Below are 17449 nucleotides of genomic sequence, written 5' to 3'. Positions count from 1 at the left end.
AGGCAGGAGCAGGGACTTCTTGTTCTACAATGGTGAAAATGTTTATCCAAAAATTAAACTTTTTCCATTGAACATAGGGAAAAGCAAAGTTGCCCCCCTTCTTTTTCAGACCATCCCAAGCTGGTCTCAAACTTACTATGTAGGAAAATAGCATCCCTAGTATATAGTTTGGGGGTTAAACCCAGGACTTTGTGCATGCTAGGCAAGCACTGTCCCAATTCAAGAAACAAACTTTAAAAATAAGATAAGTAATTAACATCTACACTCTCTCAGGATAATTTTATATTCTCCAGTTCTTCCTGTTTGTTATCCAGAAAAGTAAAAATAATAAGACTGTTTTAGGATTATTTGCAGATATCATTAGAATATGGTATTCTAGGGCTGAAGAGATAGCTCAGCAGCGAAGAGCACTGACTGTTCTTCCAGAAGGTCCTGAGTTCAAGTCTCAGCAACCTCATGGAGGCTCATAACCATCTCTAGAGGGATCCCATGCCTTCTGCTGTTGTGCAAGCATACATGAAAGTAGAGCACTCATATACATAAAATACATAAATAAATAAATCTTAAAAAAGAATATGGTGGTCTATACTATTAATATCTACTCCCAAAATAGACACGCATAGTATTATATTAGTGTTGATATTACATATAAAGCTATAAGTAGATTCTTTAAAAAAAAAACAAAACTTCTCTGGAGGCTGGAGAGATGGCTCAGTGGTTAAGAGCATTGCCTGCTCTTCCAAAGGTCCTGAGTTCAATTCCCGGCAACCACATGGTGGCTCACAACCATCTGTAATGAGGTCTGGTGCCCTCTTCTGGCCTGCAGGCACACATGCAGGTAGAATATTGTATACATAATAAATAAATATTTTTTTTAAAAAACTTCTCTAAAGGTTTGACAATTGAAAAAAGTCTGCACTATTTTGTAGCATTTACTGTATACACACACATGCACACATGCTGTTGTAGTATGTTTTCATATCATTTACTGTATACACACACATGCACACATGCTGTTGTATGTTTTCATATCAAAATACCAAGAAAAGTTTTGATTGTATCACTAGTGTTAAGATAAAATAGATTAAAAGATGGGGAAATTGTTTCTATTCTAAGGTATCCTCTTCAGGTTTGATAGTAATATGTATTATTTCTGAGCTTTTAGTTAGAGTTCAGTGGTGGGGCTGGAGAGATGGCTCTGTGGTTAAGAGCACTGACTCTTCTTCCAGAGGACCTGGGTTTAGTTCCTATCACCTACATAGTGGCTCATAGTTGTAACTCCAGCTCCAGGGGATCCCCCTGCCTTTGGCCTCTGCAGGCACCAGGTACACATACATACAAGCAGGCAAAACTCTCACACATATAAAGTAAATCTTGAAAAATCCAATAATCTGTAGTATTTGTAATCTTAAAACAACTCTGAGGTTGGGTTTTCCCTTTATTCCTATTAAAACCTAACTTCTGGAATTCTGGACTTACATGTTCTCATTTTCTTTTTCAGTTACCCTGCGGTTTGTGAGTTTTTACAAAACAACAGTTTATTATCAATAATCAGAGCCCATGAAGCCCAGGATGCTGGGTAAGCTGCGCTCAAATTTTCACGTGTCCCCGCAGAGATTTTATTTTAGTGTGAAGATGCATGAGCTCACATCTCTTTTCCAGGTACCGAATGTACAGGAAGAGCCAAACAACGGGCTTTCCGTCACTCATCACGATTTTCTCTGCCCCTAATTACCTCGATGTTTATAACAATAAAGGTAAAGAAGCCCAACAATATTTATATGTGAATTTGTTAGTAACTGTGAGCTCTAGTTTAATTTTGTGTTTTATTTTTATTATTGTGCTCATTTACTTATTTTTATTTTTTGTTTCTATGGATTGAACCCAAGACCTTGTATTTTTGAAGCACTCACTCTACCACTAGGTCATATCCTCAACATCTATTTTTAAGTACAAAATTTCAGTCAGATAAAAAAGTCTTGGCTAGGGCTTGTGGCTCTGTGGTAAAGCATGTGTTTAGCTTTGGAAAGACCTTAGCATCGATCTCCTCATGCTTCAGTCTCCCAAGTGATAGGGTCATAGGCATGCATTACCTTATCTAGATGAAGAAGAGCTCTCTTATTTTTTTTCAAACAACCTTTTATACATACCAATCCCAGTTCCCCCTCCCTCCCTTCTCCCACTCCCCCCACCTTCTCCACACTCCATCCCCCCATTCACTTCTCAGAGAGGATAAGGTCTCCCATGGGGAGTCAACAAAGTCTGTTGAGGCAGGACCAAGACCCTCCCCACTGTATCTAGGCTGAGTAAAGGTATCCTTCCACAGGGAATGGGCTCCAAAAAGCCAGTTCATGTAGTGGGGATAAATCCTGGTTCCTCTCCCAGTGGCTTCACAAAGTGCCCAGGCCAACAACTGTCACTCACATTCAGAGAGTTAGGTTTGGTCCTGTGCAGGTTCCCCAGCTGTCAGTCTGGAGTCAGTGAGCTCCCATTAGCTCAGGTCAGCTGTTTCTGTGTGTATCCCCATCATGGTCTTAACCCCTTTGCTCATATTATCACTCCTCCCTCTCTTCGACTGGGCTCTGGGAGCTCGGCCCAGTGTTTAGCTGTGGATCTCTGCATCTACTTCCATCAGTTATTGGATGAAGGTTCTGATGATGACAAATAAGATAGTCATCAATCTGATTACAGGGGAAGGACAGTTCAGGCACTCTCTCCACTATTGCTTAGATTCTTAGCTGGGATTATCCTTGTGGAGTCCTGGGAATTTCCCTAGAGCCAGGTTTCTCACTAACCCCATAATGACACCCTCTGTCAAGATATCTCTTTCCTTGTTCCCCCCAACTTGACCATCCCGTTCCCTCATGTTCTGTTCCCCTCTCCCTTCCTTTCCCATCCCCCAACCCATGCTCCCAATTTACTCTGAAGGTCTTGTCTATTTCCCTTTCCTAGGGATCCATGTATGTCTTTCTTAGGGTCCTCCTTGTTCCCCAGCTTCTCTGGGATCGTGGACTATAGGCTGGTATCCTTTGCTTTATGTCTAATATCCACTTAGGAGTGAGTACACACCATGTTTGTCTTTCTGGGTCTGAGTTACTTCACTCAGGATGGTTTTTTTCCTAGTTCCATCCATTTGCCTGCAAATTTCAAGATGCCATTGTTTTTTACTGCTAAGTAATGCTCCATTGTGTAAATGATTTGAAGAAGAAATCTTATTGGAACAAAGGTCAATAAATTTAGATCTCCTAAGAGGTCTTTAGTGTATAAATACTGATCATAGTGGAAAACTATAAATAACTTTAGAGTTATGTTAGAACAGTTAACGTAAGTTAATACTACTACCTCAAAAAAGTTACCATTTGGTGGCACTTTATTTTGTTTGGTATTTTAAAATGGGGACTCACTGTATGGCCCAGGCCAGCATCAAACTCACCATCCTGCTTTGGCCTCCCCTGTACTGGGACTTAGACATTTAGACATTTATCATTATGCCTGGATCAACATTTGGTGTTTTTTGATTTGGTGTTGTAGTTGCTGTTGTTTTTTGGGTTTTGGTTTTTTTTTTTTTTTTTTTTGGTTTCTTTTCTTTGAGATAGGGTTTCTCTATGTAGCCCTGTCTGTCCTGGAACTCACTCTGTAAACCAGGCTGATCTCGAACTCAGAGATCTGCCTGCCTCTGCCTCCCAAGTTCTGGGATTAAGGGTGTGAGCCACCACGACCTGGCCTTCATATACCTTTTCCTCGTAATTTCACTGATGAAAAGTGCTGTTCTAAATTGCATTTCTAATTAGCAGTGAGTTTGGCACTCTTAAAAAATGTCTTACTTTTATTTATGACTTTTCAAGTGAGTATGTGTTCATGCGGAATTAGGAACTTTTAAAACCATAAAGAAGCCTTTCTCATTCCCCAGCTGTCTTGGCTTTTGGTTGGGGGTTGTCCCTTATCTGGGGCAGGAAGATGGTGGCTGCAAAGACAAAGTCTCTAGCCAGGCCATGGTGCTGCACACCTTTAATCCCAGCACTCGGGAGGCACAGGCAGGTGGATCTCTCTGAGTTCAAGGCCAACCTGACCTACAGAGTGAATTCTAGGACAGCCAAGGCTTTATAGAGAAACTCTGTATCGGAAAAACAAAACAAAACAAAACAAAACAACAACAACAAAAAACAAACTCTGAAGATGGTCCAATAGGGCAAAGTGAAATTGGTTATCCTCACCAACTGCCTAGGAAATCTGAAATAGAATACTATGCCTTGTTGGCTGAAACTGGTGCCCATCACTACAGTGGCAATAACATTGAATTGGAGACAGTATGTGGGAAATACTACAGAATTTGCACATTGGCTATCATTAACCCAAGTGATCCTGATATTAGAAGCATGCCAGAACAGATTGGTTGAAAAGTAAACCTGTAAAGTTTTTCTTAAATAAAACTTTGCCAGAGCTCATTAAAAACAAAAACAAAACAAATATACAGAAAATCAGCTTGGTACAGGTAGGCATACACCTATGTGACAGGGTACTGTTAAGTGTTCATAGGCACCCTCAGAATTCTGAGAATAGAAGAAACTGGTTGTTTTACTTTGTTGGTTTTTTTGTTGTTGTTTGTTTTGTTTGGTGTTTTTGGTTTTTTTAAGACAGTATTTCTCTGTGTAACGGTCCTGACTATCCTGGAACTTTGTAGACCAGGCTGGCCTCAGACTCACTGTGATCCACCTGCCTCTGCCTCCCAAGTGCTGGGATTAAAGGCATGTGCCACCACTGCCTGACAAGAAACTGCTATTTTTAAAATTCAGTGTGAGGAGAGATTATATACTTTACCCTTAAACGTTAATTATAAGTTGCACCAGGTTTATAATTTTATAGCCTTCTACTGTGAATTGATAAATTTCTGGAGAGTTTATAAGAGACTTTGACTGTGGCTCATGACTAACTAAACTTCTATGTCCATTCAATGGGTGATATTTGCTTAGAGGTGATTACAGCTGTTTGGCCAGTAAATGGAAATTATGGGAAGTTTTTCTTTGTTGAACCTGAGGTTTATTTAATAGCTAATATACAGCAAACACATTGTCTTCCATGTTTTGGATCATGTCATCTCCTCAGGTAACTGTTCCTTGTGATAATCCCCACGAGAAGGAACCCTGCACAATTCTTTAAACTTGTCAAGCTCTCCCAACCCTGTCCTGAATTTACAAATGGGAAATAAGTTATTGAAGTCTATGACCAGCCCACAGCGGGGCAAAGCACAGTAGCTGCTATGCCGTGGTTCTCTGTGCCCAAGTGTCTTGCTTTTTACTTTTTAGCTGCAGTGTTGAAATACGAAAACAATGTCATGAACATCAGGCAGTTTAACTGTTCTCCACACCCCTACTGGCTTCCAAATTTCATGGATGTTTTCACATGGTCTTTGCCTTTCGTTGGAGAAAAAGGTAAGAGAACCCCAGTATGCTGCCTCTGAGCACGGCCAGCTCTCTCCTGACCAGCCACGAGATAGTTTACATTCCCGAAGTTTATCAGAAACAGGGTTAATTCTGTTGTTTTCTACAAAGATTTTGTGTAGTGGGCAGAGGATAAAACTGTGATGTTGGTTCTCTGCTTTCACCTTTATATGAGTTTGAAGGATTGAACTTGGGTCACCAGGTTTGCACAGGAACACCTTGATCCACTGAGCCCTCAGAGAGATTTTTAAATGACATTAGTATTCTATTATGGTTTTCTTATCTGAAACACCAATTTAAAACAACTGTCCTATATGATCAAGTTATTAAAGTAATGTGGTCACTATTCTATTTCTTTATGAATTATCAGTGCTAAAGGGATATAGACAGGTTTGTTGTCTTTGAGTTTTATGTGTTTAGCTGTACAAGTGTATGGTAAAAACATAACACCTTGTTACACAAGTGAGCAGTACAGACATAGGACAGTTACACAGTGAGCTGTGCAGACATAGAACAGTTACACAGTGAGCTGTACAGACATAGAACAGTTACACAGTGAGCTGTACAGACATAGAACAGTTACACAGTGAGCAGTACAGACATAGGACAGTTACACAGTGAGCAGTACAGACATAGGACAGTTACACAGTGAGCTGTGCAGACATAGGACAGTTACACAGTGAGCTGTGCAGACATAGAACAGTTACACAGTGAGCTGTACAGACATAGAACAGTTACACAGTGAGCAGTACAGACATAGGACAGTTACACAGTGAGCAGTACAGACATAGGACAGTTACACAGTGAGCTGTGCAGACATAGGACAGTTACACAGTGAGCTGTGCAGACATAGAACAGTTACACAGTGAGCTGTACAGACATAGAACAGTTACACAGTGAGCAGTACAGACATAGGACAGTTACACAGTGAGCAGTACAGACATAGGACAGTTACACAGTGAGCTGTGCAGACATAGGACAGTTACACAGTGAGCTGTGCAGACAGAACAGTTACACAGTGAGCTGTGCAGATAGAACAGTTACACAGTGAGCTGTGCAGACATAGGACAGTTACACAGTGAGCTGTGCAGACAGAACAGTTACACAGTGAGCTGTGCAGACAGAACAGTTACACAGTGAGCTGTGCAGATAGAACAGTTACACAGTGAGCTGTGCAGACAGAACAGTTACACAGTGAGCTGTGCAGACATAGGACAGTTACACAGTGAGCAGTACAGACATAGGACAGTTACACAGTGAGCAGTACAGACAGAACAGTTACACAGTGAGCTGTGCAGACATAGGACAGTTATACAGTTGAACTGTACAAACAAAACAAGTCTATTGGATGTAGGCCTGTTGTAACTTCTTTGTAAAACTGGAAGAAATTTTTATGTGCGTAACTGAGCCAAAGGTTCTGAACAGCCATCCAATAATAAAATCAAGTAATATTGTGATAGAATTCTTAGATTTTCATCTAACCAAAACAAGTATGGACATAAGTTCTATCTGAACCTGATGGTCTACTTTTAATGCTCCTTATGCAGCTATTTATAATAGGATAAGTCGCTTCTGTCAGTATTTACTTAGTATATTTTCATTTATGCACCTTTGAAAAATACTAACTGTACAAATGCATTATTTTGTCATACAGTCACAGAGATGCTGGTCAATATTCTCAACATATGCTCTGATGATGAGCTGATCTCAGATGATGAAGTGGAAGGTAAACTTCTTATTCAAACTAGAAACTAAAAGTTATGATTGGTTTATTTTGAAAATTTTTTGGTCTCACTAAAAAGAATTACGTTAATTGTAGAAAAAGTTTGATAACTGTAGGACTCACAGACAGGAAGAAAATAATCACTTTTATTCTGCCATCCCAGAGGTCTGCTAATGTCTTTGTGTAAACTGTCTTTGTCTTTGCATAGATTTTTTTTTCCTTCTCATTTTTGTCACTTGCAAAAATGAAGTGACATGATGGTATCATGTCTTCATATCTGTTTCTCATTTCCCTTTGGAGTTTAGTTTCTCATTAGTTACATAGTTGTTCATGTTATCATTCATTGTGCTAATCAATCATATCCTACTGGGTATTAGATTTTTTTCCCCCTTCAACTTGAGCTTTTAATATTGCTACAATTTTTTTCCAGGCAGTGGTAGTGCATTCCTTTAATCCCATCTCTCAGGAGGCAGAGGCAGGTGGATCTCTGTGAGTTCGAGACCAGCGTGGTCTTCAGATCGAGTTCTAGGACAGCCAGGGCTACACAAAGAAACCTTGTCTCGGGGGGTGAGGGGAGAAGAATTCAAATTCTTATAGATAAATCATTGCACTTTCTATGGAGAGTCAGTCTTTGTTATATGCTTGATGTGTGCCAAATACTGTTTATGCCTTTGTTCTTAATAAATTTACTGTATTATAAGGAAGACAAACAAGAAATATATGTAATGCAGTTACTGATATTTGCTATGGAAGAAGTAATATAATATTTGTAAATCTGGGAGTAATGTATGTATATCAGTTAGCACTTAAAGCTTAATCTGATACAGATAGTCCTTTAAAAGGCTATGTTAATTTGTGTCTCTGTGATATATAGTTCTCATGCTTCTTCTAGTACTGTTTATTTTTCTTGTTATAATTTGCGTGTGCATGTGTACACACATACATGCACACACACACTCGCAGTGCCAACGCTAGACCCAGACCTTGTGCAAACTAGGCAAGCATTTACCACTGAGCCGTATTCCCAGCCTAATTTTTAATTTGTTCTTTTTTGCCCCAACATAATATTTTTATTACAATTTATACTTTATGGTAACTAATAAACAATTCTCTTGTGTTTATTCCCCATTTTTTTCTGTTTTGTGATTAATAATTCATATATTACCGATTCTACTGGATTATATGCATGTTTTACTTCCCATATTGGTGTGTAAGATATCTTTGTATTGTGTCTATGTATAGTAGCATTGGTTATATGTGTAGGTAAGTGCTTTTTTCCCATGATTTCTGTCACTGTGGATTAGTTTGTTACCCTTAGAAGAATTGTTTGAACTAATTTGTAGCTAGGTGCTTATAGTGTGTTGTCAGTGGTTTGATCTGAAAGACAGGCTCTAACTTTTTTCTGAGGGTACAGGAGATTCTGGAAATACAGTGTCACATGATCACAAACCTCCAAGTCACATTCTTTGCAGACCTGTGCCAGGGCAATTCACTTAACTGTTATATAAAATATAGATGGTATAGAATGCATAGCGCCTGTTGGGAATCTAGAGGAACTTCCCAAACATATTTTTATTGGATTCTGCGTGGGGGTTGTGAGCAGATAGAGTACCTGTGTTAGTTCCTTTTCTGAATTGGAGATTGTTGAATGGAGCCAGACCTTTTGAGAAGATTTAAAATGAAGAGCTTAAGTTAGGGACAATGAAATGTGTAAAAAAAAAAAAAAGTTACTTAATTAAGTTGATATGCAAATCTAAGTAGAGATGGAAACGATTATAAACTTCTTGGACTGGCGAGGTGGCTTGCTGAGAAAGGCCTTGCTGACAGGCCTGGTGACCTGAATGCCACCCCCGGGATCCACATGGCAGAAGAGAACTGGTTCCCACAAGTTGCTTTCTGACCTCCGCACACCGCTGCACAGTGTACAACTGATGCTCTCTTCTCCCTGGGTGGGTTCTGGGGCTCTGATTCCGTCCAGCTTTGTGGGAAGAACCTCTACCCCCTGAACCCATCTCACTGTCTGAAAACTTGGATTTTAAATAAGCAATACAGTCTAAGGATTTCTACTTCAGTCTCACCTGTTAAGACAGCTAGAAAAGCTAGTTGTTTTTTGAAACAGCTTTTCTGTGTGGCCCTGGCTGTCCTGGAACTCTGTAGACCAGGCTGGCCTCAGACTCAAAGATCTACCTGCCTCTGCCTCCCAAGCACTAGGATTAAAGTCATTTGCCACCACCATCTGGTTTGAATAGTTTTAAATCCATATGAAAGCAGGCAAAAGAGTAAAGAATTACAAAATGAGAATAGAAAATACAGACAGTTGAACCAGTGTTTGAGACCAATTCTTTCTTGAAAATTCATGAATTTCAAAGGAGGGGGTAAAAAGTTTAAGAGCAGTTTTTATAGTCTTGTGTAGCTAAGCTTAAAAAAATGAGTTTTATGACTTCCCAAGGAGGATGTACATGATCATAAGTTTCTACTCATTAGTTGGGGACCTTGAAGGGTGAATCTGTGAGAGCAAGGATAAACTAGAAGGAAGTATACTGTCTTTCTTCATTATTTCGGCCTTTAACATGAAGTAGGAGTCCAACCCCTGACAATATCCCTGGAAAGTAGCAGCATTGTTGTGAGGAACTGCGGGCAGGCCTGCTTTTCATCCTGCCCAGCTCCCGCACGGCTAGCTTAGCCCCAGAAATAATAACACATAAGTTGTATTCATTTAAATACTGCCTGACCCATTATCTCTAGAGAGTTAGTTACTGGCTAACTCTCACATCTTGATTAACCCATTTCTAATAATCTGTATAGCACCACGAGGTGGTGGCTTACCGGGAAAGATTCAGCATGTCTGACCTGGTGGCTGGCTCCATGGCGTCTGGCTCATAGCCCTCTTCCCAGCATTTTGTTCTGTTTACTCCGCCTACCTAATTTTCTGTCCTATCAAGGGGCCAAGGCAGTCTCTTTATTGACCAATGAAAATAACACAATAGACAGATAACCCTCCTCCATCACAGCATGTCAAATATTAATAAACAGTCTGTCAATACAATATATGGCCAATAACCGAAATAACTAGGCAAATAAGGAGATACAACAGCAGAATGAGGAAGAGGAAGAATTCCCCGAAACAGCTCGCAGTTTGGCTCAGTGGGCAAAAGGGATTGCTTCACGAGCCTGTGGCCCTCGATTGGGTCCTCAGAACCCACATAAAGAAAGGCAGGAGAGAGCCGCTGCACGGAGCTGTCCTCTGCCTGTGTGTTCACACTGTGACACAACCACCCCAGCACACAGGCGTGTGCAATAATAGTAACAGAAATAGGATGTTTAAAACAAACTTGCAGGGGCTGGAGATGGTTCAGCAGTTAACAGCCCACACGGTGACTTAACAACTTTCTGTTACCTTCTCACGGGCACAAGGCCTGCCAGTGCTCTACAGACATACATGAAGGCAAACTACCTGTATATATAAATATAAATAAAATATTAAAAAATTAATTCTGGCCAAACATGGAATTAAAGGCATATACCTTTAATTCTTCTACGTAGAGGAGGCAGAAGCAAATGAGTATGTGTTCGTTCCAGGCCAGCTAGGGATACATAGTGAGATCCTGTCTCAAACTACACCAAAAGAATTTTCAGGAGCAGCAGAAATTAAAAATAAACCTTCCAGATTATACAGATATTGACTTCATCAGGTCAAACTTACAAACAAACAAACAAAAACAAACTTAAGATCCACTTGCCGTAGCCTCCTGAGCCCTGGGATTAAGGTGTGCACTACCATCCTTGGCTTAGTTTAAGTACTTAAAAGACCAGGTTGAAAATGTTGGTAGATAACTGATGAGTATAGCAGATTTGACAAAGTGTCACATATGAAATTTGTAAGACTGAAAAATAAGATAACAAATTAGCAAATTTGATAAAAGTGAAACACAGACTAAATGACCTGGAAGGTAGTTCAGAATAAAAGCAGCTAGAGGTGATGGGAAGGGGGTGCAAGAACAGCTGAGACTTAGGAATTTGATGACTAGGCCGTAGCAGATGTGTGCAGATGTGTGCCTGGAGTACCAGGGAAAATAAAAACAATTCCAAGAGCTGAGAAGACACTGCGTTTTAATGAGGAAACCTTAGCAAAGCAGGAGTGACACTAAGGACAACCCTAGCCACTTGTGGTGAAGTCCCGGATGGAAGGCAGATCTGAACACAGCTGCCTAGAAGCAGATTTCCCCAGAGGAGAAGCTACACAGGCAGGTTCTTCATGGAAATGCACAGAGGGAGTGGAGTAACACACTCGAGGTGGTAAAGATTAATGCCCAGTAGTTTAGCATTACTAAATCTTACATTACATTCAACAAAAATATTTTTAGCAGTAAAGGTGAAATAAGTATTTGTAGAATACCACTTTATCCCTTAAAATTTTTCCTAAGTGGATTGGCAAAAGATGTATACCAAATGAAATTCTAAAAGATAGATAGCATTTAAGCAGAAGGAAAGTACTAGGAAGAAGTTTAGAAACATAGGAAGGACTGAAGAGTAAAAGAGGAGAGAGCATGTGCAGAAACCACGGGAGCATAGAGTCTGTCAGACCTGACTAATAAAACATATGCTAAACAATGCATAAATTCAAAATGTATGGGGAGTTATAAGTTCTGATCAAATCAGTGTGTCATACATGCTACACCAGTGCTTTTCTAAGCTATATCCCCAGCCTTTAGCATTGTACTTCAGTAAGTAATAATTCATAGTGCAATCTCTAGGTTCAGTTGTAAGAAAATAGTTTGTTAGCTAGGCGGTGGTGCACACCTTTAATCCCAGCACTTGGGAATCAGAGCAGGTGGATCCCTGGGCTCAAGACCAGCGTGGTCTACAGAGTGAATTCCAGGACAGCCAGAGCTACACAGAGAAACCCTGTTTCGAAAAACAAAAAGAGAAAAAGAAAAAAAAGTTTGTTATATAACATTTAAGTTATAGGAAAAATGGAATGAAGAAAAATAGCACAGAAGACGACAATGTACATCCAATCATAGTTTAAGAAAAGAGGTTTATTGATAAAAGTGCGAGAGACAAAGGCTAGAGAGTCACAGAAGCACCACCGTCTTAGGCTCCTACTGCTGTGATGAAGCACACAAGAAGAAAGGCCTGCAGAGGAATATGCTTCCATGTCACTGTTCATTGTCAGGACCCTGGAGGAGGAGCTGATGCAGAGGCCATGGGGGGTGCTGCTTCCTGGCTCACTACTCATGGCCTGCTCAGCCTGTTTTCCTATAGAATCCAGGACCACCAGCCCAGAGTGGCACCATCCACAATAGTTTGGGCCTTCCCCCATCAATCACTAATTACTATGGCCCAGTTTTAGAGAGGCATTTTCCCAATTGCATCTCCCTCCTTTCTGAGGACTCTAGCTTGTGTCAAGTTGACATAAAAATAGCCAGTACAAGTAACCCCTTGTCAACTTGACACAAAGGCACATCACTTTTTAATTAGAACTTTTCTTTTCTCATCCCCAAGATGGCACATTAATATTAATATCACAATATATAACATAACTTTAAAAGTATCACAGTATTTATAAATTCAAATACAGTAAAACTATATTACAGTCTCTGTAAACTATCCAATCTCTCTAAAAATCCAAAATATCTTTTAAAAGTTCAGAGTCTTTCCGCTATGGGCTTCTGTAAAAATTAAATTAAATTACCTGCTCACTTCAAGAGGGAAGAACCAGGGCACAGTCACAATCTGAACCAAGCAAGACCAAAATCCACCAGTATAACTAACTCAACATTCAGTGTCTGGAATTCACTCATGGTCTTCTGGGCTCATGCAAAGGGCTTTGGTCACTTCTTCACCTCTGCCGTCTGCAGCGTGCAGTTTGTCTTCTAAGCTTGGGCAGGCTCTGCTCCACTGCTGCTATGGTACTGGCATCTCCCAAAAGCTGGGGTTTTCTGCTACAACTGGACTGCACTTTCACCGATAGCCTCTCCTAGGCTCTCCTCACGGTGCCAAGCCTCAACTTCTGTGCATGACCCCTGCAGTCCTGGGCCTTCAACTGCCACTGAGGCTGCACCTTCACCAGTGGCCTCTCCTGGTCTCTCACAGTGCCGAGCCCCAGCTGCTCTCCATGACCCCTTCTTGCCTTCAAAACCAGTAACCTCTGGGTCACTCTTATACTACCAAGTTCAGCTGCCAGTAGTAGAAGGTACAATCTTGTCCATGTTTAGAATACAGCTCCTGTCTGCTGACTCTCAGAAAACACTTTCCAGAAGATTTCACCTCAATGATGCTAGTCTCTTAATAATCACAGCTGATTTTTCTACCCCAGATGAGCAGCATCAATTGTCCCAGTAATGCAAAGGTTTTATGTTAGTGGTTGTGGTCTCTTAATAATCATAGCTGAGTTTTCACCTCCAGCTGACCAGAAATCACAGATTCATTACACAAAGGCCTCATAGAGTCTTTGCTTCCCTATGCAATGTCACAAGCCAGGCTTCCATCCTCTGCACAGCTCTCAACATAGCTTGTCTTCAAGACTCCTACGGAACAGCTCACTGAGCTCTCGACACTCAAATGACTTTTCTAACCCAACATTCCAGAGTCCTTCCACCATCCTCCCCAAAACATGGTCAAGTCTGTCACAGCAATACCCCACTATCCTGGTACCAACTTGTCTCTGTTAGGGTTACTACTGCTGTGAGGAAACAGAACCAAAGAAGCCTGTGGAGGAAAGGGTTGATGCAGCACATACTTCCACAGTTCTCCATCAGAGGAAGTAAGGACGGGATCTGAAGCAGTCCAGGGACCTGCAGAGGCCATGGAGGAGTGCTGCTTACTGGCTTGCTCCTTATGACTTTCTCATAGAACCCAGGACCACCAGTCCAGGGATGGTACCACCCACAATGGGCTGGGCTCTCCTCTGTTAGTCACTAATTAAGAGAAATCCAACAACCTGATTTTATGGAGGTATTTTCTCAATTGAGGTTCCCTCCTCTAATGACTCAACTTGACACAAAACTAGCAAGCACAGCCACCTAGCCTTGATAGATTCTAAACTTCATAGGGAAATGGCTATAGCACCATATGGGCACTTGCTCTATAGATGTCAAGATTTACTGTAAAGCTACAGTAATTAAAATGATTAATTCAAGGGTAGATAAGCATTAAAACAGAATAGAGAATCCAGAATTAAACCTTGATTTTTATCAGAGGTGGTATTGTAGAATGATGCTTTCTCTCTCTCTTTCTCTCTTTTTCCTGTTCTTTTTTTTTTTAAGACATGGTCTTACTGTGTAGGTCCGGCTGTCCTGGAACTCACTTTATAGACCAGGCTAGACTTGAACTCACAGAGACCCACTAGCTCTGGGTTAAAGGTGTGTACCAACCATGCTTGGCTAATAATGGCATTAAAATAAATACTTAGTGAACACCCACTTTTGAAAAAAGTATTTGTGGAATTTATTTTGTAAATCCCAAATACTTGTTTTTGTAGCTTTCTATTTCATGGAGATATGAAAGGTAAAGCAGGCTGAGGATGTGGCTCTAGGGTGGAGAACTTTCCTGGCACCTATGGTTCCTAGGCTGCAGTGAATTCCAGGTTAACCTGAGCTTCACAGAAAGACCGGTTTTTTGTTTTTGTTTTTGGTTTTGGTTATTTTTTGTTTTTTGTTTTTCAAGACAGAATCTCTCTGTGTAACAGTCCGGGCTGTCCTGGTACTCTCTTTGTAGACCAGACTGGCCTTGAACTCACTAACATTTGCCTGCCTCCCAAGTGCTGGGATTAAAGGCATGTGCCACCATTGCTGCCCAGCATCCCTGTCTTAACAAACAACAAAAGTTTTAGGAAATGAAATGCAAAGCAATGAAATTTGTAGTATTTATAATATAGAATTAACTTGATAATCTTGAAATGAGAAAAATTCTTTAAATGGAATGCAAAAAAACACTAGCCATCCAGAAAACTATTAATAAATTGGATAAATTAAAAGCAAGAACTAGAACTGGAGAGATGGTTCGGTGATTAAGAACACTAGCTGCTCTTATACCCACATGGTTGCTGCCACCACCGGATCCAGTTCTGGTCCAGAGATCTTATGTGAGGCTCCCTCTGGCCTCTGAGGGCACTGTTTACATGTGATACACTTACATATCTGCAGGTAGCACTCATACACATAATACAAAATATCTTTTAAAAATAAAATAAAGATAAGTGCTTTTATTTATCCAAAGACTCTGTCAACATATGAAAAGGCAAGCTGCCCAGAAGGACAGGATATTTGCAGCAAGCCAACAAATGGCCCACTGACAAATTAAGGTAATTCACAAAGAATTTCTAAATGCTTAGCAAAAAATATGAAAAGATACTCAGTCATGTTAGTAATCATAAAAAGGCAAACTAAAATCATGATGGAATATGTCTTAGGGTTTCTGTAGCTGTGAAGAGACCATGACCATGGCAACTCTTATAAAGGAAAACCTTTAATGGTGTGGCATACAGTTTCAGAGGTTCAGTCTATTATGGTGGGACATGGTGGTGTACAGGAAGACATGGTGCTGGAGAAGGAGCTGAGAGCTCATCTTGCAGGCAACAGGAAGTGGTGTGAGATACTGGGCCTGACTTGAGCATATATGAGACCTCAGAGCCTGCCTCCACAGTGACATCCTTCCTCCAACAAGACCACACCTACTCCAACAAAGCCATACCTCCCAATAATGCCACTTCTTTTGGGGGCCATTTTCTTTCAAACCACCACAGTTAATATTTCATACTTACCATATTGGCCAGATGAGTCATGTCTAGTGTTAGCCAGCTCGTGTAGTAATTGCAATGTTCACACACAAAAGTATAATTCGATAGATTCTATGGTGCTAAAATTAAAAATACACATGGTCTAGAACTGAGCATTTTTATATCCTAAGAACATACCAGAAATGTGCTTATGTGCAGCAAAGACAGATGTACTGGAATACATACAAGAACATCACTTGCATTTATGTTAGAAACAACATCCCAAAAGTTAGAAGCAACCCAAATGATCATTGCAGTACAGGTGGTAAATCGTGGCTTAATGGAGGGGGATGGTTCCACATGTCTTTAATTCCAACACTTGGGAGGCAGAGGCAGGCAGATCTCTTTTAGTTGGAGGCCAGCCTGGTCTACTTAGTTCTGGAATAGTCAGGGCTATGTAAAGAGACTGTTTCAAAAACAAAACAACAAAATTGTAGCATAATGCTGCAGTGGAACCATATGTGATAATAACGATGGACCACAGTGAATAAGTGAATGAATCTTACAAACATAATGTTGGATAAAATAAACCAACCGCCCAATACTCAATTGTCCAGTTATGTGAAATTCCAAACCTGAAAACCGCTGCCAGGCCTGAGGACCTTAGTTCTGTGCCTGGGGTCCACATGGGGGAAGAGAAGGAACAACTCCTGCAGTTTGTCCTCTGATCTCCTCTTGCTGAGTGTGCACACCAAAGGAGGATAAATAGAAGTTTCTAAAAAAAACAATAAAAACTGTAGTGCACATAAATGTATTCCTGCATAGTAAAACTTTCACAGAGCAGGAAGAAAAAAAATCCCAATGAAAAGTGAAAGAGTGGTATCATCTAGACAGGAGAGGCTGCAGACGTCAGAGGTGCTGTGGGTTTTTAGCAACATTGATGACTGCCCTAAGTGACGAGTCTTATAGGCATGTGCTTCTTAACAAATCATACAGGGTAAAGTACAGAAAACTCACTGTGCTTCATAGTAAAAAACTGAAAAATTATAAGCCTACAAAAAGGGGAAGATGGAACTTTTGGGAGCTGAGAAAACAAATTCATTGGAAGAGAGTGGGGAAGGAGGCAAGTTAGAAAACACATAACAGCATATGTATAAACATGCTTGGATGAGACCTGCTACTTCGTGTGGTGGTAACTTAAAAAGTTAATTAGAAAAAACAAACGAAAAACAAACCAAAGATCTTTTCCTGCTATAAAGAAAGGTGCATCCACTGTTAAGGCCAGGAATGGAGCAAGGTAACAGGTTATTCTTTAAATGCATTAGTGAATTCACTTAGTTTATTTGGAGGCACTAATGCCCTGTTTAGTAATTAGGGGGTGCTGAATGTCAGTACCAGTTGCTAGAACTGAGAATAGAGGAGCAGGCAGGGACACTGAGCTCACCCAAGTAAAACAGGCAAGAACATTTGAAAAAGCTGTTAATCCCCTTCTCGCTTCGGGATACCTTCTCTAAGTCTGGAGGCTGATCGCTAAAACTAAAGGAGTTCTGGAGCATAAATGACCCAAAA

At 40.5% G+C, this 17449-nt stretch overlaps 1 protein-coding gene across 3 annotated transcripts in view; it reads left to right on the top strand.

The window, feature by feature from the left end:
• Positions 1-17449, top strand: part of Ppp3cc (protein phosphatase 3 catalytic subunit gamma) — a 72969-nt gene that overhangs the window by 48048 nt on the left and 7472 nt on the right. For all 3 annotated transcript variants that reach the window (XM_048421826.3, XM_048421824.3, XM_087912205.1), the window contains exons 7-10: positions 1502-1579; positions 1663-1757; positions 5304-5429; positions 7093-7164. In XM_048421826.3, coding sequence (XP_048277783.2) covers positions 1502-1579; positions 1663-1757; positions 5304-5429; positions 7093-7164 — 371 coding nt within the window. The remainder of the gene's footprint in view (positions 1-1501; positions 1580-1662; positions 1758-5303; positions 5430-7092; positions 7165-17449) is intronic.

This window comes from Myodes glareolus, chromosome 12 (assembly GCF_982192425.1).
Source record: "Myodes glareolus chromosome 12, mMyoGla1.1, whole genome shotgun sequence".
In the NCBI taxonomy this organism is placed as follows: Eukaryota; Metazoa; Chordata; class Mammalia; order Rodentia; family Cricetidae; genus Myodes; species Myodes glareolus.
This window is presented reverse-complemented; position numbering and strand designations above follow the sequence as displayed.